The sequence below is a fragment of the Pecten maximus genome, chromosome 6 (genome assembly GCF_902652985.1).
Source record: "Pecten maximus chromosome 6, xPecMax1.1, whole genome shotgun sequence".
Classification (NCBI taxonomy): Eukaryota; Metazoa; Mollusca; class Bivalvia; order Pectinida; family Pectinidae; genus Pecten; species Pecten maximus.
In genome coordinates, this window is record NC_047020.1 from 3,685,328 (window position 1) to 3,709,369 (window position 24,042).

Below are 24,042 nucleotides of genomic sequence, written 5' to 3' on the forward strand. Positions count from 1 at the left end.
GTAGATTTAGATAAAACAGAATATCATGGTAAACGTAACAATTAAGCTGCTAATATACATGTACTGTATCATTGGATTTAATTGACATCACAGCATTTGGAAACTCCCAGGAGGGTAGTTCAGTGTACAGTATGATAATATAGTGATAATAGATCTTCTAATAATAAAATAAAAATCCACGTCCCCCAGACTACAATGGGGTGTTAGTTGGTGGAATATAATCTCTATATAAAATCCACAACAACAGATTGTGGATTGTTGGCAAATCCATATCCAAAACACCAGATTGTGGATTGTTGGTGAGAGTACCCAACCCTCTTATCTACTTGCCCTGTTTATTATAGCATTACTATTAATTAGCCAGTAGGGCCACAGTGTTAGATAATACTACACCAGAATTTGTAGGACTGCCAGGATACTCCACATGTAATGTTTACACACTAGTATAACAGTAACTATAGCCTCAAACACTATTTCTGATGATATACGTTTTTGAGGTCACAGATAATGTAACTCCTGTAATGTTCCTAACTTGATGATAGGTCGTAATGATAATAGTGATATAGTTGCTATCCAGCTTTAATTAGCCCAAAATTTTAGGGAATTAGTCCTCAATTGCAGGAAGTTAGTGTTCATGAACTTAAACACTCTTTCATTAACTGCATTCATACTACCATATACGAAGTCAGAATCACACCTATTAACGCTATAATGGTAGAGAAAGACCAGGTAAATCAGGTAGACTTAGAACTGAACCTTGTCAATTATAATGGAAAAAGAACTGGGCTCTTAGTATAAAACAAGTAAGATAAATGTGTTGGCCTTTACAACACAGCACTAATGAGCTGGGGAGGATGACAATACACAATCTTCTCGTTAATTACCGTAGTTACAACATACCTGTTGTTATTCAACGTTTCTATACCACCTGATAGAACATCCTGTTGTTACAGTGTAGATAACAAGCCAGCAGATTGTTTGGAGGGTTTTTCTGTTGTATACAATTACTTAGTGCTAGCAATTTGAGAATATATAAGGTAGATTTTATGTAATCAGTGTTATTAAGTTTGTGTCACATCTTTCACTATACACACCACTAGCTGATTCCCACTTCAGTATGATCACTCTATGTACCAGTGTTGTACCTATTTATAAATGTGTACCTTATAGTGCTAAATTCTATAGTTACTCTATGTTTGAAACTGGACATCTGTACTTAGTGTTTCTGAGTATAAATTTCTACTATTGCATAGTACAACAGTCCTTTAGTGCTATAATCCTAAAACACTACATACACATAGTCATATTACATGATATTTCCACTGCTAGTCGTTGCACACTATTTTTTTCCGATGACTTAAGCCTGTGTTCTAATCTAATTTGCTTCCCAAACTTCAGGAAAAACATTGTGTTATTATTTTTTTTTAAAAAGCCTTAAGATCTTACTTTGTTGGTGACATAACGCGATTCTTCGCAGGCATTAACATTATGGTAATGAATTTTAAATCTATTTATTGTAAAATACTAAACCTAGCAAAACTGACTTCAAATAAATACACAACATACAATAGTACAGGACTGCTATCAATATTAGGTATACCACTTTCAAGGACATGTATTATATACTATGAATGGATTCCTATATCTAGTTTACCTCATGGAGTCAATATAAAAGCCCAGATGTTGGATAAACTTCCTCCGGGAGTCTCTAATTGATTGTTATAGTGCCATACCACCTTTATCCATATCATATGATGTAGAGCTGGTTCACCCCTCCACCCCAGCACCACTCTGCCATACAACCACTGTATAACCCTGGGCCTCCTGAGGCTCCCGCATTCCCTCCTCCCCTACCCCCACCCCCAGATGTAACCAGCATGATACTTCCATCTATCCATCCCTCCACCCCAGCACCACTCTGCCAAACAACCACTGTATAACACAGGGCCTCCTGAGGCTCCCACATTCCCTCCTCCCCTACCCCCACCCCCAGATGTAACCAGTATACCTCCCTCCATCCCTCCACTCCTACCCCTATCCCCACGCTGTCATATAACCACTGTCTGCTACCTCCCTCCATCTATCCACCCCTCAGCCCTACCCCCCCCCCCCCCCCCCCCTACTCTGTAGATATAACCACTGTCTGATATCTCCCTCCACCTCTCCATCCCTCCACCACTACCCTCACTCAAACTTTCCTCATTGTATTCCTGCACCTAGATTCTCTATTCAACTGTCATCTCTATGGCTTGAAGTTTGATCAAAATTGTATGCACTTGGTCAAATATAATTCAGGGTTTAAAGGTCAAGGTCACTGCTACTTGATTATTTATACCGGTAAATAAAATCCCAGTATAAAAATGCTGATATTTTTCAGAAGCAGCTAAAAGATTTTGTGTTTTTAAAATATTTTTTGTGTTTCTTAAATGGTTAAAATGCTACTTCATAAATTTGGTTTTGACATGATGGAGACAATTTAAAGGTTAATAAATCTTAATAAAATGTTAACTAAAAGATAATTACCTACAGTTATTAATTGTCAACTTTGTATTAGAAACATTTTCTAGAAAGGTCACTAATTGAAGCTAACTTTTGGTAACCTTCCAGTTCACTTCCTGTCCCTATCTGGTATGTGGTACCCTCACTCATGATGTAGATCATGACAGCGCGATTTACTATAATTTCCTGATGTATTAGCAGCAAAATATTGAGATGTTGGTCAGATTAGTATATCACACAGGATGGGTAAATTAAGTTAATTTTAACTTGTGGCCTTTATGTCCCACATCCTGTCTGTTAAATGTCAACATTCCTGACAGTAATTGTCTATATGTGACTGTTTAATAATATTGACATATACTAATATTGGCTGCCCTAAAAATGGGAAACACCTTGGCCATGTATTATTGTAACTTAGGGGCAGGAGGATCATAACACATCATGGTGGTTTTGACATGTTTAAAACATCAAAGTTTTACTTGGAATATTAATATGAATCATAAGATGGTATACGTAGCTTTAGTCTATATGTAAAGACGCCCTTTTTGGTATGTTATTGTATGTCATATCATCGTCAGTGTCAACTAGCACTGTCAAAAGTGTCTGATATATTGAAGGCTTTGAATTCACGTCTGAGTCACAAGGTTGGATGCTGAGACGCTGAGAGACAAAGTTCCCCGTACAGAAGACTGTAAAACAGCCTAACAGTCCAGTCTTTTCATCAGTCTGATGTTTGATACCCCAGTCTGATGTTTGATACCTCAGTCTGATGTTTCATACCTCAGTCTGATGTTTCATACCTCAGTCTGATGTTTTATACCTCAGTCTGATGTTTCATACCTCAGTCTGATGTTTATACCTCAATCTGATGTTTCATACCTCAGTCTGATGTTTCATGCCTCAGTCTGATGTTTCATACTTCAGTCTGATGTTTCATACCTCAGTCTGATGTTTCATACTTCAACCTGATGTTTCATACCTCAGTCTGATGTTTCATAATTCTGTCTGATGTTTTATACCTCAGTCTGCAGCTGATGTTTCATAATTCTGTCTGATGTTTTATACCTCAGTCTGATGTTTTATGCGTCAGTCTGACATTTCATACTTCAGTTTGATGTTTTGAATTCATACCTCAATCTGATGTTTTATATCTGTCACTTTGTGTTGTACTGGAATTACACTGTCTCTCAGCGTCACATAGAATGTTTTCTTACAAATTTTCCTAATGTTCAAAGTGAGCTTTTGTTTTGCAGTGTTAATGAGAGGAATCCATTTTAAGGCTTGTCATCTTCGTTACATTGAAATGGGTGGTTCTGTTTACCAACATTCCCTATACACTTGGGGTTATCCAACCTTTTAAAACAGCCGAGAAATCAATGACGAGGTTGAGATAAACTCTCCCGTCTCCAGTCTGTGTTCCAGGATAAAACAGGAAGTTGTCATCAGACAAAGGATTGTAATTGGACTTAAGCATCTCCTTATAGCTCTGTATATATATAACCTACATGTTTTCTGTCAGTCTAAATCAATGAGTAGATTCATTCTTAGGAACAAATATGGTTCTTAATGCCTAGGAGCTGGATTGAAAAGGAAAATAATCAATTTCCTGACCTTTCTGATTCTAACCTCATAAAGCAGCTTGTTGGAGAGAAATTGGTTCATAATTCTCTTTTACTTAGCTGCTCAAAAATGCCAAATTGCAAACGACAAATAGAAGTTCCCAGTGAAGCTAGAGTATTTCACTTAACACTTTTAGTACGAAAAGCTCCATCTTGTTGGAAGTAAGATTACTCAAGTATCAAGGTAAACAATATGATTTACTACTTGTGGACTCTGGAGTAAAGTCACGGTGCTTCAAGCTTCCTGGTAAAAATACCCTGCATGTAAAATCCTGATTGTGTCCGTTCTTATGGACCCAAAAATCTGTGTGTCACATTCTTGATTATAATTATATAATTATATAAATCAGAAAAAGAGTTGAATAGGGTTTTTATTTTGCCTTAATTGTTTATGATAGGTTACATGTGAACTCTTCAGTAAGGAGGAGGAAAGGCACTGTAGGTTACATGTGAACTCTTCAGTAAGGAGGAGGAAAGGCACCTGTAGGCTGTTGTGCCAATAGGTCAATGTTTTCTCCAATAAAGATAATCTCTAGTAATAAAGGCAGGCTTATATGGTAGCATGGACCATTTAGATTGGTTAGGTCTGTCGGTCTCATCTCTGGCTTCCTCAGTGGAGCATAGTCAGCTTCAGCAGTCAGCTCACAGTAGGTCTCAGACCAGTACATAAGGACAGCTTCATCAGGAGTGATACTAGTGGGGAATTAATTGTTCTATGAATGCCATGATTTCTATGCCTACATGGACCCAAAAGTACAGTCAACTTCAAACTATTGTACACACAACATTGATAACTTCGTTGTCAGCTTTGTTTTATTAAAGTATTTTGCCGATTGCATGTGGAGTTGTCAACTTCCCCACCTATCTTCCCAGCCTCCACAGCAACAGATGGAGGAATGACTCAGACTAGTCAGGGACGGCTTCAGTAATGAATTAAAGTGGCCTGGTTTCTGATGCTGGTATAAAAGACTTCCTAGAAAGCATTGTAGTAAACAGTGCTATTGATCTAGATACTTGAGAGGAAGGTTTGGTGTACTGGAGATAGAACTAACAACCACACAAGATTAGGGTTGTGTGTCGGGAACAACCTCACAAGATTAGGGTTGTGTGTCAGGAACAACCACACGAGATTAGGGTTGTGTGTTGGGAACAACCACACAAGATTAGGGTTGTGTGTCGGGAACAAGCACACAAGATTAGGGTTGTGTGTCGGAAACAAGCACACAAGATTAGGGTTGTGTGTCGGGAACAACCACACAAGATTAGGGTTGGGTGTCGGGAACAACCACACAAGATTAGGGTTGTGTGTCGGGAACAACCACACAAGATTAGGGTTGTATGTCAGGAACAACCACACAAGATTAGGGTTGTATGTCAGGAACAACCACACAAGATTAGGGATGTGTGTCAGGAACAACCACACAAGATTAGGGTTGTGTGTCGGGAACAAGCACACAAGATTAGGGTTGTGTGTCGGGAACAACCACACAAGATTAGGGTTGTGTGTCGGGAACAACCACACAAGATTAGGGTTGTGTGTTGGGAACAACCACACAAGATTAGGGTTGTGTGTCGAGAACAAGCACACAAGATTAGGGTTGTGTGTCGAGAACAAGCACACAAGATTAGGGTTGTGTGTCGGAAACAAGCACACAAGATTAGGGTTGTGTGTCGGAAACAACCACACAAGATTAGGGTTGTGTGTCGGGAACAACCACACAAGATTATAGGGGTTGTGTGTCGGGAACAACCACACAAGATTAGGGTTGTGTGTTGGGAACAACCACACAAGATTAGGGTTGTGTTGGGAACAACCACACAAGATTAGGGTTGTGTGTCGGGAACATTAACCACACAAGATTAGGGTTGTGTGTTGGGAACAACCACACAAGATTAGGGTTGTGTGTTGGGAACAACCACACAAGATTAGGGTTGTGTGTCAGGAACAACCACACAAGATTAGGGTTGTATGTCAGGAACAACCACACAAGATTAGGGTTGTGTGTCGGGAACAAGCACACAAGATTAGGGTTGTGTGTTGGGAACAACCACACAAGATTAGGGTTGTGTGTCAGGAACAACCACACAAGATTAGGGTTGTGTGTCGGGAACAACCACACAAGATTAGGGTTGTGTGTCGGGAACAACCACACAAGATTAGGGTTGTGTGTCGGGAACAACCACACAAGATTAGGGTTGTGTGTCGGGAACAACCACACAAGATTAGGGTTGTATGTCAGGAACAACCACACAAGATTAGGGTTGTGTGTCGGGAACAACCACACAAGATTAGGGTTGTGTGTCGGGAGCAACCACACAAGATTAGGGTTGTATGTCAGGAACAACCACACAAGATTAGGGTTGTATGTCAGGAACAACCACACAAGATTAGGGTTGTATGTCAGGAACAACCACACAAGATTAGGTTTGTATGTCGGGAACAACCACACAAGATTAGGGTTGTGTGTCGGAAACAACCACACATGATTAGGGTTGTATGTCGGAAACAAGCACACAAGATTAGGGTTGTGTGTTGGGAACAACCACACAAGATTAGGGTTGTGTGTCAGGAACAACCACACAAGATTAGGGTTGTATGTCAGGAACAACCACACAAGATTAGGGTTATGTGTTGGGAACAACCACACAAGAATAGGGTTGTGTGTTGGGAACAACCACACAAGATTAGGGTTGTATGTCAGGAAAAACCACACAAGATTAGGGTTGTGTGTCAGGAACAACCACACAAGATTAGGGTTGTGTGTTGGGAACAACCACACAAGATTAGGGTTGTATGTCAGGAACAACCAAACAAGATTAGGGTTGTGTGTCAGGAACAACCACACAAGATTAGGGTTGTGTGTCGGGAACAACCACACAAGATTAGGGTTGTGTGTTAGGAACAACCACACAAGAATAGGGTTGTGTGTTGGGAACAACCACACAAGATTAGGGTTGTGTGTCATTAGGGTTGTATGTCAGGAACAACCACACAAGATTAGGGTTGTGTGTCGGGAACAACCACACAAGATTAGGGTTGTGTGTCATTAGGGTTGTTTGTCGGAACACTAATCAACTGTTTAATGTGACAGGCTGTAATCCTCCCTTTGTGGTCCATAACTTATTCTAATGATGTTTTACTTATTCTAAATGCAAAATTAATGGGTTCATAATTTTCATCTCATAATAAAGCTAAAATTTCTGTTTGCTTCTTTTACCTTGTTGGTATTGCATGATTTAAAGCCTCATTGTAAATGGGATTCCTGATTTAAACACCTTTGGGAAAATCCCTAAAACTACAAAGTATGCTGTTAGTCAAGTATACTTAGGAATTACTATAGCAGATTGTATATAGATAGGGGGAAACAGGTAGTACTGTTTACATGTCGTCCTGGAAAACACAAACAGTTCTGCATATGTAATAAAAAGTTAATTCCTACTCCTAATCTTGTTTGTATATTTCTGCCATGGTGACTAAATGTTTTATGACATTTCTCATGAGTGGGTCATATCAACAAACTTCACAGGAAGGTTTTGGTAGTTTATAATGCCATTAAAGTGTTAGTTTTATAGTCATTTTGTATAGTGATCTCATAGACAACATATCCTATTCTATCTCATAGACAACATATCCTATTCTATCTCATAGACAACATATCCTATTCTATCTCATAGACAACATATCCTATTCTATCTCATAGATAACATATCCTATTCTGTCTCATACATAACATATCCTATTCTATCTCATAGACAACATATCCTATTCTATCTCATAGATAACATATCCTATTCTGTCTCATACATAACATATCCTATTCTATCTCATAGACAACATATCCTATTCTATCTCATAGACAACATATCCTATTCTATCTCATAGACAACATATCCTATTCTGTAGTGATCTCATAGACAACATATCCTATTCTGTAGTATCTTATAGATATCCTATTCTGTAGTATCTCATAGATAACATATCCTATTCTATCTCATAGATAACATATCCTATTCTGTAGTATCTCATAGATAACATATCCTATTCTGTAGTGATCTCATAGACAACATATCCTATTCTATCTCATAGACAACATATCCTATTCTGTAGTGATATCATAGATAACATATTTTATTGGTGATAATGTTTCTTTGAAGTGAGAGATGATAGTTCTGTATTTCATAAAGCTGTAATAAAATTAAGAAAAGACACAATGAAGTTCATTGAATTAATCACACTTTTCTTTTTAAATGTCCGCCTGGAGAGACAAGAAGACATTTTATGGATTCTGTTGAAATTGAATTTTGTCACCATGTCTCAGCTGCGCGGTGATTGGTTGCGTGTACTTTTATGTGATGTTTCCAATAATTTGCTCGGTAAAGTACATCATATATACAATAACACAGATCCATCACCACAAGGTGTTATATTGCTGTCCTGTGTATAGGGGCAGGGCTGCTCTGATGGTTAAACTCCTTAACTCATTCATCATGGATAGGTTAAAGAAAGAAAGAAAAACTGTGTGTATTTTTATGATAAATTATATACATCTATCAACATACCAAGCAATGATGTAGGTGGCCAGACATCTGTACTGAAACATGCATGGGTAAAGAAATTAATCAATATATGTTACATATAGCTTGAAGTCATCAGGGATTCTCAATGTATAGGATTCCACAAAGTTTTAACATGGATCCGTTAAGTTCTTATAGCCTTAAGTTAATTACCCGGGTTTTTCAATGTATAAGATTCCACAAAATTTAACATGGATTGGTTAAGTTTTTAACAGGTACCCTGTACCTAATGTTTGATGACAGTACTGATGTACAGGTACCCTGTACCTACTAATGTTTGATGACAGTACTGATGTACAGGTACCCTGTACCTAATGTTTGATGGCAGTACTGATGTACAGGTACCCTGTACCTAATGTTTGATGACAGTACTGATGTACAGGTACCCTGTACCTAATGTTTGATGACAGTACTGATGTACAGGTACCCTGTACCTACTAATGTTTGATGACAGTACTGATGTACAGGTACCCTGTACCTAATGTTTGATGACAGTACTGATGTACAGGTACCCTGTACCTAATGATGTTTGGTGTGATAAGCCATCTCTCCATTATAATTTATGAGCAGTGTCCTTGTACTTACCTGTATCTATAGATGTGTGTGTCTGTCTGGCCTCCGTGGTCTATAAGGTTATACGTGTGTGTCTGTCTGTCCTCCATGGTCTATAAGGTTATAGTGTGTATCTGTCCTTATACACCGTGGTCTATAAGGTTATACGACTTACGTGTGTGTCTGTCTGGCCTCCGTGGTCTATAAGGTTATACGTGTGTGTCTGTCTGTCCTCCGTGGTCTATAAGGTTATAGTGTGTATCTGTCCTTATACACCGTGGTCTATAAGGTTATACGACTTACATGTGTGTCTGTCTGTCCTCCGTGGTCTATAAGGTTATACGTGTGTGTCTGTCTGTCCTCATACTCCGTGGTCTATAAGGTTATACGTGTGTGTCTGTCCTCATACTCCGTGGTCTATAAGGTTATACGTGTGTGTCTGTCCTCATACTCCGTGGTCTATAAGGTTATACGTGTGTGTCTGTCTGTCCTCCGTGGTCTATAAGGTTATACGTGTCTGTCTGTCTGTCCTCCGTGGTCTATAAGGTTATAGTGTGTATCTGTCCTTATACGCCGTGGTCTATAAGGTTATACGTGTGTGTCTGTCCTCATACTCCGTGGTCTATAAGGTTATACGTGTGTGTCTGTCCTCATACTCCGTGGTCTATAAGGTTATACGTGTGTGTCTGTCCTCATACTCCGTGGTCTATAAGGTTATACGTGTGTGTCTGTCCTCATACTCCGTGGTCTATAAGGTTATAGTGTGTATCTGTCCTTATACGCCGTGGTCTATAAGGTTATACGTGTGCTGCATGTATTGTGCATTTACCTGTCAGTTTGATATTTACTGTGACAGTGTTATGTGTATCATTAATGTGTGGAATTTTTTTTCTGATCAGCAGTGTGTGGATGTTCTCTGATCTTCACTGTAGTGTACAGTACATGTTTTCTGATTGGCACTGCAGTTTAGATATTTTCTTATCAGACGTGTGGATATGTTCTGTCGGATATTTTCTGTCGGATGTGAATGGATGTTTTATCAGCCTTTAGGTAGATATCTTTTCTGATCGGTGCTTTGTCAACTTTTCTGATCACCTGTTAGATATTTGCTCCACACTGTTTAGGATTTTCTGACAACACTTGATATGTCAATGATTGACTTACTCACATTGGATACTGGAGAAGTGTGGTAGAGTCAATGTAAACCAGCCTTGAGTTACACTATATATTGTGGGTTGACAGAGAGACAGACTGAAGTGCAGACAGGTTTTCCTGTAAGTACATATCACACACTTGTTTATATAAAATTTAATACAGACAGGTTTTCCTGTAAGTACATATCACACAATTGTTTATATAAAATTTAACACAGACAGGTTTTCCTGTAAGTACATATCACACAATTGTTTATATAAGATTTAATACAGATTCGTGTTACAATGGACATTGCAGTAATAATCCGCGGTATTGGAATATAAAATCAGCTGAAATTGAATTTTTATGGAGCAGATGTTGTTTTGATGTAATGATACATATTCCAGCAGTAATCTTATTTCAACCATATGTTGTAGACACGCATATTTTTTGTGATAATCCTATTTCAGTACAATTGTAATATTCTCTTTCAGTTCACCAACTTATAATTGCGATCATAGTTCCACTATTTCACATGTCGTAGATGTCACAATCTGTAAAATATAATACCTGTACATCTACAGTATTCTAGATTCATTGACATGACCAATAATCTCATTATGTTATCATATACCCCACCACTCTCTCATAGCCATATACCACTAGAGTAGATCATATACCCCACCACTCTCTCATACACCACTAGAGTAGATCATATACCCCACCACTCTCTCATAGCCATATACCACTAGAGTAGATCATATACCCCACCACTCTCTCATACACCACTAGAGTAGATCATATACCCCACCACTCTCTCATAGCCATACACCACTAGAGTAGACCATATACCCCACCACTCTCTCATAGCCATATACCACTAGAGTAGATTATATACCCCACCACTCTCTCATAGCCATACACCACTAGAGTAGATCATATACCCCACCATTCTCTCATAGCCATATACCACTAGAGTAGATCATATACCCCACCACTCTCTCATAGCCATATACCACTAGAGTAGATCATATACCCCACCACTCTCTCATAGCCATATACCACTAGAGTAGATCATATACCCCGCCACTCTCTCATAGCCATACACCACTAGAGTAGATCATATACCCCACCACTCTCTCATAGCCATATACCACTAGAGTAGATCATATACCCCACCACTCTCTCATAGCCATACACCACTAGAGTAGACCATATACCCCACCATTCTCTCATAGCCATATACCACTAGAGTAGATCATATACCCCACCACTCTCTCATAGCCATATACCACTAGAGTAGATCATATACCCCACCACTCTCTCATAGCCATATACCACTAGAGTAGATCATATACCCCACCACTCTCTCATAGCCATATACCACTAGAGTAGATCATATACCCCGCCACTCTCTCATATAACTCTAGAGTAGACCATATACCCCACCACTCTCTCATAGCCATACACCACTAGAGTAGATCATATACCCCACCACTCTCTCATAGCCATATACCACTAGAGTAGATCATATACCCCACCACTCTCTCATAGCCATATACCACTAGAGTCGACCATATACCCCACCACTCTCTCGTATACCACTAGAGTAGATCATATACCTCACCACTCTCTCATAGCCATACACCACTAGAGTTGACCATATACCCCACCACTCTCTCATAGCCATATACCACTAGAGTAGATCATATACCCCACCACTCTCTCATAGCCATATACCACTAGAGTAGATCATATACCCCACCACTCTCTCATAGCCATATACCACTAGAGTAGACCATATACCCCACCACTCTCTCATAGCCATATACCACTAGAGTAGACCATATACCCCACCACTCTCTCATAGCCATATACCACTAGAGTAGACCATATACCCCACCACTCTCTCATAGCCATACACCACTAGAGTAGATCATATACCCCACCACTCTCTCATAGCCATATACCACTAGAGTAGACCATATACCCCACCACTCTCTCATAGCCATACACCACTAGAGTAGACCATATACCCCCCACTCTCTCATAGCCATATACCACTAGAGTAGATCATGTACCCCACCACTCTCTCATAGCCATATACCACTAGAGTAGATCATATACCCCACCACTCTCTCATAGCCATACACCACTAGAGTAGATCATATACCCCACCACTCTCTCATAGCCATACACCACTAGAGTAGACCATATACCCCCCACTCTCTCATAGCCATATACCACTAGAGTAGACCATATACCCCACCACTCTCTCATAGCCATATACCACTAGAGTAGATCATATACCCCACCACTCTCTCATAGCCATACACCACTAGAGTAGACCATATACCCCCCACTCTCTCATAGCCATATACCACTAGAGTAGATCATGTACCCCACCACTCTCTCATAGCCATATACCACTAGAGTAGATCATATACCCCACCACTCTCTCATATACCACTAGAGTAGACCATATACCCCACCACTCTCTCATAGCCATATACCACTAGAGTAGATTATATACCCCACCACTCTCTCATAGCCATACACCACTAGAGTAGACCATATACCCCACCACTCTCTCATAGCCATATACCACTAGAGTAGACCATATACCCCACCACTCTCTCATAGCCATATACCACTAGAGTAGATTATATACCCCACCACTCTCTCATAGCCATATACCACTAGAATAGATCATATACCCCACCACTCTCTCATAGCCATACACCACTAGAGTAGATCATATACCTCACCACTCTCTCATAGCCATATACCACTAGAGTAGACCATATACCCCGCCACTCTCTCATAGCCATATACCACTAGAGTAGATTATATACCCCACCACTCTCTCATAGCCATACACCACTACAGTAGATCATATACCCCACCACTCTCTCATAGCCATACACCACTACAGTAGATCATATGCCCCACCACTCTCTCATAGTCATATACCACTAGAGTAGATCATATACCCCACCACTCTCTCATAGCCATACACCACTAGAGTAGACCATATACCCCACCACTCTCTCATAGCCATATACCACTAGAGTAGATCATATACCCCACCACTCTCTCATAGCCATATACCACTAGAGTAGACCATATACCCCACCACTCTCTCATAGACATACACCACTAGAGTAGACCATATACCCCACCACTCTCTCATAGCCATATACCACTAGAGTAGACCATATACCCCACCACTCTCTCATAGACATACACCACTAGAGTAGATCATATACCCCACCACTCTCTCATAGCCATATACCACTAGAGTAGATCATATACCCCACCACTCTCTCATAGCCATATACCACTAGAGTAGATCATATACACCACCACTCTCTCATAGCCATATACCACTAGAGTAGACCATATACCCCACCACTCTCTCATAGCCATATGACAATAGAGTAGATCATATACCCCGCCACTCTCTCATAGCCATACACCACTAGAGTAGATCATATACCCCACCACTCTCTCATAGCCATATACCACTAGAGTAGACCATATACCCCACCACTCTCTCATAGCCATATACCACTAGAGTAGATCATATACCCCACCACTCTCTCATAGCCATATACCACTAGAGTTGACCATATACCCCACCACTCTCTCATAGCCATATACCACTAGAGTAGATCATATACCCCACCACTCTCTCATAGCCATATACCACTAGAGTAGATCATATACCCCACCACTCTCTCATAGCCATATACCCCACCACTCTCTCATAGCCATATACCACTAGAGTAGATCATATACCCCACCACTCTCTCATAGCCATACACCACTAGAGTAGATCATATACCCCACCACTCTCTCATAGCCATACACCACTAGAGTAGACCATATACCCCACCACTCTCTCATAGCCATATACCACTAGAGTAGATCATATACCCCACCACTCTCTCATAGCCATATACCACTACAGTAGATCATATGCCCCACCACTCTCTCATAGTCATATACCACTAGAGTAGATCATATACCCCACCACTCTCTCATAGCCATACACCACTAGAGTAGACCATATACCCCACCACTCTCTCATAGCCATATACCACTAGAGTAGATCATATACCCCACCACTCTCTCATAGCCATATACCACTAGAGTAGACCATATACCCCACCACTCTCTCATAGACATACACCACTAGAGTAGACCATATACCCCACCACTCTCTCATAGCCATATACCACTAGAGTAGACCATATACCCCACCACTCTCTCATAGACATACACCACTAGAGTAGATCATATACCCCACCACTCTCTCATAGCCATATACCACTAGAGTAGATCATATACCCCACCACTCTCTCATAGCCATACACCACTAGAGTAGATCATATACCCCACCACTCTCTCATAGCCATACACCACTAGAGTAGACCATATACCCCACCACTCTCTCATAGCCATATACCACTAGAGTAGATCATATACCCCACCACTCTCTCATAGCCATATACCACTAGAGTAGATTATATACCCCACCACTCTCTCATAGCCATATACCACTAGAGTAGATCATATACCCCACCACTCTCTCATAGCCATATACCACTAGAGTAGATCATATACCCCACCACTCTCTCATAGCCATATACCACTAGAGTAGACCATATACCCCACCACTCTCTCATAGCCATATACCACTAGAGTAGATCATATACCCCACCACTCTCTCATAGCCATACACCACTGGAGTAGACCATATACCCCACCACTCTCTCATAGCCATATACCACTAGAGTAGACTATATACCCCACCACTCTCTCATAGCCATATACCACTAGAGTCGACCATATACCCCACCACTCTCTCATAGCCATATACCACTAGAGTAGATCATATACCCCACCACTCTCATAGCCATAAACCACAAGAGTAGATCATATACCCCACCACTCTCTCATAGCCATACACCACTAGAGTAGATCATATACCCCACCACTCTCTCATAGCCATATACCACTAGAGTAGATCATATACCCCACCACTCTCTCATAGCCATATACCACTAGAGTAGATCATATACCCCACCACTCTCTCATAGCCATACACCACTAGAGTTGACCATATACCCCACCACTCTCTCATAGCCATATACCACTAGAGTAGATCATATACCCCACCACTCTCTCATAGCCATATACCACTAGAGTAGATCATATACCCCACCACTCTCTCATAGCCATACACCACTAGAGTAGATCATATACCCCACCACTCTCTCATAGCCATATACCACTAGAGTAGACCATATACCCCACCACTCTCTCATAGCCATATACCACTAGAGTAGATCATATACCCCACCACTCTCTCATAGCCATACACCACTAGAGTAGATCATATACCCCACCACTCTCTCATAGCCATACACCACTAGAGTAGATCATATACCCCACCACTCTCTCATAGCCATACACCACTAGAGTCGACCATATACCCCACCACTCTCTCATAGCCATATACCACTAGAGTAGATTATATACCCCACCACTCTCTCATAGCCATACACCACTAGAGTCGACCATATACCCCACCACTCTCTCATAGCCATACACCACTAGAGTCGACCATATACCCCCCACTCTCTCATAGCCATATACCACTAGAGTCTACCATATACCCCACCACTCTCTCATAGCCATATACCCCACCACTCTCTTATAGCCATATACCACTAGAGTAGATTATATACCCCACCACTCTCTCATAGCCATACACCACTAGAGTAGATCATATACCCCACTACTCTCTCATAGCCATATACCACTAGAGTCGACCATATACCCCACCACTCTCTCATAGCCATATACCACTAGAGTAGATCATATACCCCACCACTCTCTCATAGCCATATACCACTAGAGTCGACCATATACCCCACCACTCTCTCATAGCCATATACCCCACCACTCTCTCATAGCCATATACCCCACCACTCTCTCATAGCCATATACCACTAGAGTAGATCATATACCCCACCACTCTCTCATAGCCATATACCACTAGAGTAGATCATATACCCCACTACTCTCTCATAGCCATATACCACTAGAGTCGACCATATACCCCACCACTCTCTCATAGCCATATACCACTAGAGTAGATCATATACCCCACCACTCTCTCATAGCCATACACCACTAGAGTAGATCATATACCCCACCACTCTCTCATAGCCATATACCACTAGAGTCGACCATATACCCCACCACTCTCTCATAGCCATATACCACTAGAGTAGATCATATACCCCACCACTCTCTCATAGCCATACACCACTAGAGTAGATCATATACCCCACCACTCTCTCATAGCCATACACCACTAGAGTAGATAATATACCCCCATCTCTCTCATAGCCATATACCACTAGAGTAGATCATATACCCCACCACTCTCTCATAGCCATATACCACACTCTCATAGCCATACACCACTAGAGTAGATCATATACCCCACCACTCTCTCATAGCCATACACCACTAGAGTAGATCATATACCCCACCACTCTCTCATAGCCATACACCACTAGAGTAGATCATATACCCCACCACTCTCTCATAGCCATACACCACTAGAGTAGATCATATACCCCACCACTCTCTCATAGCCATATACCACTAGAGTAGATCATATACCCCACCACTCTCTCATAGCCATATACCACTAGAGTAGATCATATACCCCACCACTCTCTCATAGCCATATACCACTAGAGTAGATCATATACCCCGCCACTCTCTCATAGCCATATACCACTAGAGTAGATCATATACCCCACCACTCTCTCATAGCCATACACCACTAGAGTATATCATATACCTCACCACTCTCTCATAGCCATACACCACTAGAGTAGATCATATACCCCACCACTCTCTCATAGCCATATACCACTAGAGTAGACCATATACCCCACCACTCTCTCATAGCCATATACCACTAGAGTAGATCATATACCCCACCACTCTCTCATAGCCATATACCACTAGAGTAGATCATATACCCCACCACTCTCTCATAGCCATATACCACTAGAGTAGATCATATACCCCACCACTCTCTCATAGCCATATACCCCACCACTCTCTCATAGCCATATACCCCACCACTCTCTCATAGCCATATACCACTAGAGTAGATCATATACCCCACCACTCTCTCATAGCCATATACCCCACCACTCTCTCATAGCCATATACCCCACCACTCTCTCATAGCCATATACCCCACCACTCTCTCATAGCCATATACCACTAGAGTAGACCATATACCCCACCACTCTCTCATAGCCATATACCACTAAGTAGACCATATACCCCACCACTCTTTCATAGCCATATACCCCACCACTCTCTCATAGCCATATACCACTAAGTAGACCATATACCCCACCACTCTCTCATAGCCATATACCACTAAGTAGACCATATACCCCACCACTCTCTCATAGCCATATACCCCACCACTCTCTCATAGCCATATACCCCACCACTCTCTCATAGCCATATACCACTAGAGTCGACCATATACCCCACCACTCTCTCATAGCCATACACCACTAGAGTAGATCATATACCCCACCACTCTCTCATAGCCATATACCACTAGAGTAGATCATATACCCCACCACTCTCTCATAGCCATATACCACTAGAGTAGATCATATACCCCACCACTCTCTCATAGCCATATACCACTAAGTAGACCATATACCCCACCACTCTCTCATAGCCATATACCACTAAGTAGACCATATACCCCACCACTCTCTCATAGCCATATACCCCACCACTCTCTCATAGCCATATACCCCACCACTCTCTCATAGCCATATACCACTAGAGTCGACCATATACCCCACCACTCTCTCATAGCCATACACCACTAGAGTAGATCATATACCCCACCACTCTCTCATAGCCATATACCACTAGAGTAGATCATATACCCCACCACTCTCTCATAGCCATATACCCCACCACTCTCTCATAGCCATATACCACTAGAGTAGATCATATACCCCACCACTCTCTCATAGCCATATACCACTAGAGTAGATCATATACCCCACCACTCTCTCATAGCCATATACCACTAGAGTAGATCATATACCCCACCACTCTCTCATAGCCATATACCCCACCACTCTCTCATAGCCATATACCCCACCACTCTCTCATAGCCATATACCACTAGAGTAGACCATATACCCCACCACTCTCTCATAGCCATATACCACTAGAGTAGATCATATACCCCACCACTCTCTCATAGCCATATACCACTAGAGTAGATCATATACCCCACCACTCTCTCATAGCCATATACCACTAGAGTAGATCATATACCCCACCACTCTCTCATAGCCATATACCACTAGAGTAGATCATATACCCCACCACTCTCTCATAGCCATATACCACTAGAGTAGATCATATACCCCACCACTCTCTCATAGCCATATACCACTAGAGTAGATCATATACCCCACCACTCTCTCATACACCACTAGAGTAGATCATATACCCCACCACTCTCTCATAGCCATATACCACTAGAGTAGATCATATACCCCACCACTCTCTCATAGCCATATACCACTAGAGTAGATCATATACCCCACCACTCTCTCAAAGCCATATACCACTAGAGTCGACCATATACCCCACCACTCTCTCATCGCCATACACCACTAGAGTCGACCATATACCCCACCACTCTCTCATAGCCATATACCACTAGAGTTGATCATATACCCCACCACTCTCTCATAGCCATACACCACTAGAGTAGATCATATACCCCACCACTCTCTCATAGCCATATACCACTAGAGTAGATCATATACCCCGCCACTCTCTCATAGCCATATACCACTAAGTAGACCATATACCCCACCACTCTCTCATAGCCATATACCACTAGAGTAGACCATATACCCCACCACTCTCTTATAGCCATATACCACTAGAGTAGATCATATACCCCACCACTCTCTCATAGCCATATACCACTAGAGTAGATCATATACCCCACCACTCTCTCATAGCCATATACCCCACCACTCTCTCATAGCCATATACCACTAGAGTAGATCATATACCCCACCACTCTCTCATAGCCATATACCACTAGAGTAGATCATATACCCCACCACTCTCTCATAGCCATATACCCCACCACTCTCTCATAGCCATATACCACTAGAGTAGACCATATACCCCACCACTCTCTCATAGCCATATACCACTAGAGTAGATCATATACCCCACCACTCTCTCATAGCCATATACCACTAGAGTAGATCATATACCCCACCACTCTCTCATAGCCATATACCACTAGAGTAGATCATATACCCCACCACTCTCTCATAGACATACACCACTAGAGTAGATCATATACCCCACCACTCTCTCATAGCCATATACCACTAGAGTAGATCATATACCCCACCACTCTCTCATAGACATACACCACTAGAGTAGATCATATACCCCACCACTCTCTCATAGCCATATACCACTAGAGTAGATCATATACCCCACCACTCTCTCATAGCCATACACCACTAGAGTAGATCATATACTCCACCACTCTCTCATAGCCATATACCACTAGAGTCGACCATATACCCCACCACTCTCTCATAGCCATATACCACTAAGTAGACCATATACCCCACCACTCTCTCATAGCCATATACCACTAGAGTAGATCATATACCCCACCACTCTCTCATAGCCATATACCACTAAGCAGATCATCCTCTAAGGTCATCATATTAGCAATAAAGGTAACCACATCCTGCCACCTGTAGGAATCCAAACGAAGCAAAGTACACTTTGTGGATAGTTAAAGCCAGGATAATACTCTGTGATGTACTGGGTCCTAACAAATGAACATTGCCATGAGTTTACAAAGCTGACTCTCTGTGTTTCTGATTTGCCCTATATTGTTGTGAGTTTACAAAGTTGACACTTCATGTTTTTGATTTGCTGGGCTCCTAACAGATATAGCACAAATTGTTTTGTCCCTATCCACCTACACCTGTATAGATTGAATAAACTGTTGTTTGTGTTTGTTTGGATGGGGATGAAGGCTGGTATTTACCAGGTATTTCACATATAGGTATATATCCTGGTTTGATATTAACTAAGGATTGGCTGGTACCAAATCTAGTCCTATTTTACCACTACATTATATACCTGTAATGTCTGTCTGAGGAATCTGATACCTACTGTATACCTGTAATGTCTGTCTGAGGAATCTGATACCTACTGTATACCTGTAATGTCTGTCTGAGGAATCTGATACCTACTGTATACCTGTAATGTCTGTCTGAGGAATCTGATACCTACTGTATACCTGTAATGTCTGTCTGAGGAATCTGATACCTACTGTATACCTGTAATGTATGTCGGAGGAATCCGACTCCTACTGTATACCTGTAGTTTATGTCTGAGGAATCTGATACCTACTGTATACCTGTAATGTATGTCGGAGGAATCCGACTCCTACTGTATACCTGTAGTTTATGTCCGAGGAATCTGATGCCTACTGTATACCTGTAGTTTATGTCCGAGGAATCTGATACCTACTGTATACCTGTAGTTTATGTCGTAGGAATCTGATGCCTACTGTATACCTGTAGTTTATGTCGGAGGAATCTGATACCTACTGTATATCTGTAGTTTATGTCCGAGGAATCCGATACCTACTGTATACCTGTAGTTTATGTCCGAGGAATCCGATACCTACTGTATACCTGTAGTTTATGTCCGAGGAATCCGATACCTACTGTATACCTGTAGTTTATGTCCGAGGAATCCGATACCTACTGTATACCTGTAGTTTATGTCCGAGGAATCCGATACCTACTGTATACCTGTAGTTTATGTCCGAGGAATCTGACACCTACTGTATACCTGTAGTTTATGTCCGAGGAATCTGACACCTACTGTATACCTGTAGTTTATGTCCGAGGAATCTGACACCTACTGTATACCTGTAGTTTATGTCCGAGGAATCCGACTCCTACTGTATACCTGTAGTTTATGTCCGAGGAATTGGTTGCCATTTTCGTACAATCAGAATTTTAATGGTATAAATCAGTGGAGTCAATTCTAGATTAAAGGTAATTCACTTTGTATGTAATGTATAATTAGTTTGTAGCCAGATTTAATGGAAAGCTGAGAGAACTGGGAACACAATATAAACAGATTATAATGTCCGGTCTGTACCTCTCACTGGAAGCAGGCAACAGTCGAGGAAATTGGAGCTGGGAGGTGTTTCCAGTGTCATTTGATACTGATAGTACCTCCCAAGGTAGAGATTGAAGGGGCTGGTGAGGAACAGTTCTATCCTTGTAAATAGCCACAGCTTCCTACAGGTATAAACAGGGGGACTTGTGTGGACCCTGGGTATGATATACTTAGTTTCTGGAAAAGCTTGACCAGGTCTTCAGTACAATTATCGGAGCTGTCTCTGGTCATTATTTCCTGACACATGTTCCTGATTGTGGTCATCTTTTATGTGTCATTGTCATAACAAGTGACCAGTGTTCAGGACACCAGCAGGTCAACAGAAACAATGGTCCTATGTTTAGTAGATGGATATATGTGTAAGGTATAATTGGTAGGTACATGACTGGTGTACTTATGGAACTTTTGGAATTTATATACTACTATCTGTATGTAAGAACTAGAAAGTACCATGATGGTTAAGCTAACAGAGCTTTTACTCCTGGTAATTAAAGGTCAGTGATAACATAAGGTCTGTCAGGGATCAGCTCTAATGATTTTGTTAACTGTAAGTTTCAGATGTCCAACAGTACCCCAGTTAAGGTCAATCTCAGTCAAGTTTGCATTTCCTAATCATCAATCGATTAGGACTTTGCCAAAATTCAAGGTGAGAATTATCTGTATACAGTAAGAATATCTAATGATCATTGGCTGTTTTGGCAAGGTTACAACTCTAGGTCATTAAAGGATGACTGCATGTATACACATACCCACAGGTAGCCAACTGTGTATGGTGAAAAGTTAACATGTTTATGACCATATATGGACAGGTCACTGATCACTATACTTACAGGTAAAAACTAGCAGTTGTAATAGTTTCTAATCAGTGATAGACATATCATCTACCTGTACAGGTAAGTCCTGACCTGGTGTAATTAATCAAACATCCTAAGGGTACTTAATAGCAGACCTCTTAATAAGTATTTTGATATGAACCATTTGTGTAGATATGTGTATCTGGTGTGTTGTTTTGGTGTCTCGGGAGCAGATATAGGACCAAGTGTATTTGGACCTCACGGAGAGGGATACTACAAGCCTAAGGATGTTACAAGACATTCACACAGTGCTACATGTAACATGGCAAAGGTTTATTGGTTAATAAGTCCTTCTATAAATTACTAACTCATGTGGAAGTATAAACCACTTGTAGAGAGATTCTCGCTACAGATGAGTCAACTCCTGTGTGGTGGTGCTTCCCACAGAGTCAGGAATCATGTGTAGAATTGATTGGGTGGTGTATCAAGCCGTCACAGAGTTGTTTACATGAGGCAGTGTACACCAGCCTTGTAAATATTAAATACTCAGCCTCCCAGCAGGAAAAAATCATTATAATTTCAGTTTGAAAATAAGATGCTATGACTTTGATTCATTGTCAGAAACCTTAATTTGACATCTAACTGGAATTTATTGTGACAGCTTTTCTGCTCTATATTGGATTCCATGGGATGTATAATAGTATTGTGTGACTGAGAAACCAAGTGTGTTGGATATGGTAAACAAATATAAATGACTTGCACTTTATAAAAAGTCAAAGAGATGACTTTTCAATATCATAAAGTGGCGGAGTGCTGATATGAACCACAGTATCACATGTGATTTACTGGACTATCAATCCTATAACCCTTTGGCATCAGATTAAAAGCTCTCAGTGTGCTTTGTGTTTGTGTATGCTTACCAGATTAGCTTGTCTATTATACAAGTAAGCCGTGGAAGTCCTGCTGGACATTTGTGACAGGTATTATCAAACCTGTTTATTTGTAATACTGAGTTATACTCTGTTTTTGTTTTCCAGCCACCACCTGTTGAAGGCAAACCTGGAAGTCAGGACTCGAGTTTGTCAGCAGATCTTACTGAAGTGAGTGATTCTCTTACAAATTATTTCAGGGTGTAACGTTATGAAATCAACAGAATAATTTCCAACCCAAATCTAATATTATTATCTATCTCAGTCATTTTTATAAATATTTCAGTCTCACCAGGTATGTAGTTAGTTTTCTGTATATTTAAAGTGAAATTTTTTTCTTTTTCTTATTTATCTGCCATTAACGTGCATATTATCATTAAACCAGCGGAAGATAAAGATGTATTTTGTAATGTATTTTACTGGAACAATGAATGTTTGAATTGTACATTATCAGGCAATAAGCCTTTCCAACCCATATAATGTATTGCTGTTCAGTAATTACCTATATTTGTCATTTTGATGTGCTGTAATAAGCCCACTGCTGATTTTGAGTCAAAAGGTTATGTGTTTGTCACAGACTGGGCTTATTGTCAGATACTGACAGTGGGG

At 40.9% G+C, this 24,042-nt stretch overlaps 1 protein-coding gene across 12 annotated transcripts in view; it reads left to right on the forward strand.

Annotated features, from left to right (window-relative positions):
• LOC117328750 (mucin-5AC-like) overlaps positions 1-24,042 on the forward strand; it is a 102,114-nt gene that overhangs the window by 50,765 nt on the left and 27,307 nt on the right. For 11 of the 12 annotated variants that reach the window (XR_004533039.1, XM_033886269.1, XM_033886271.1 and 8 more), the window contains one exon: positions 23,542-23,604. Coding sequence is in view for 11 of the 12 variants with exons in the window: in XM_033886269.1 (XP_033742160.1) it covers positions 23,542-23,604 (63 nt within the window). In the remaining variant the exon portion in view is untranslated. Of the gene's footprint in view, positions 1-22,840; positions 23,242-23,541; positions 23,605-24,042 lie in introns of those variants that run through there. The other variant, XM_033886276.1, reaches the window with a different exon arrangement.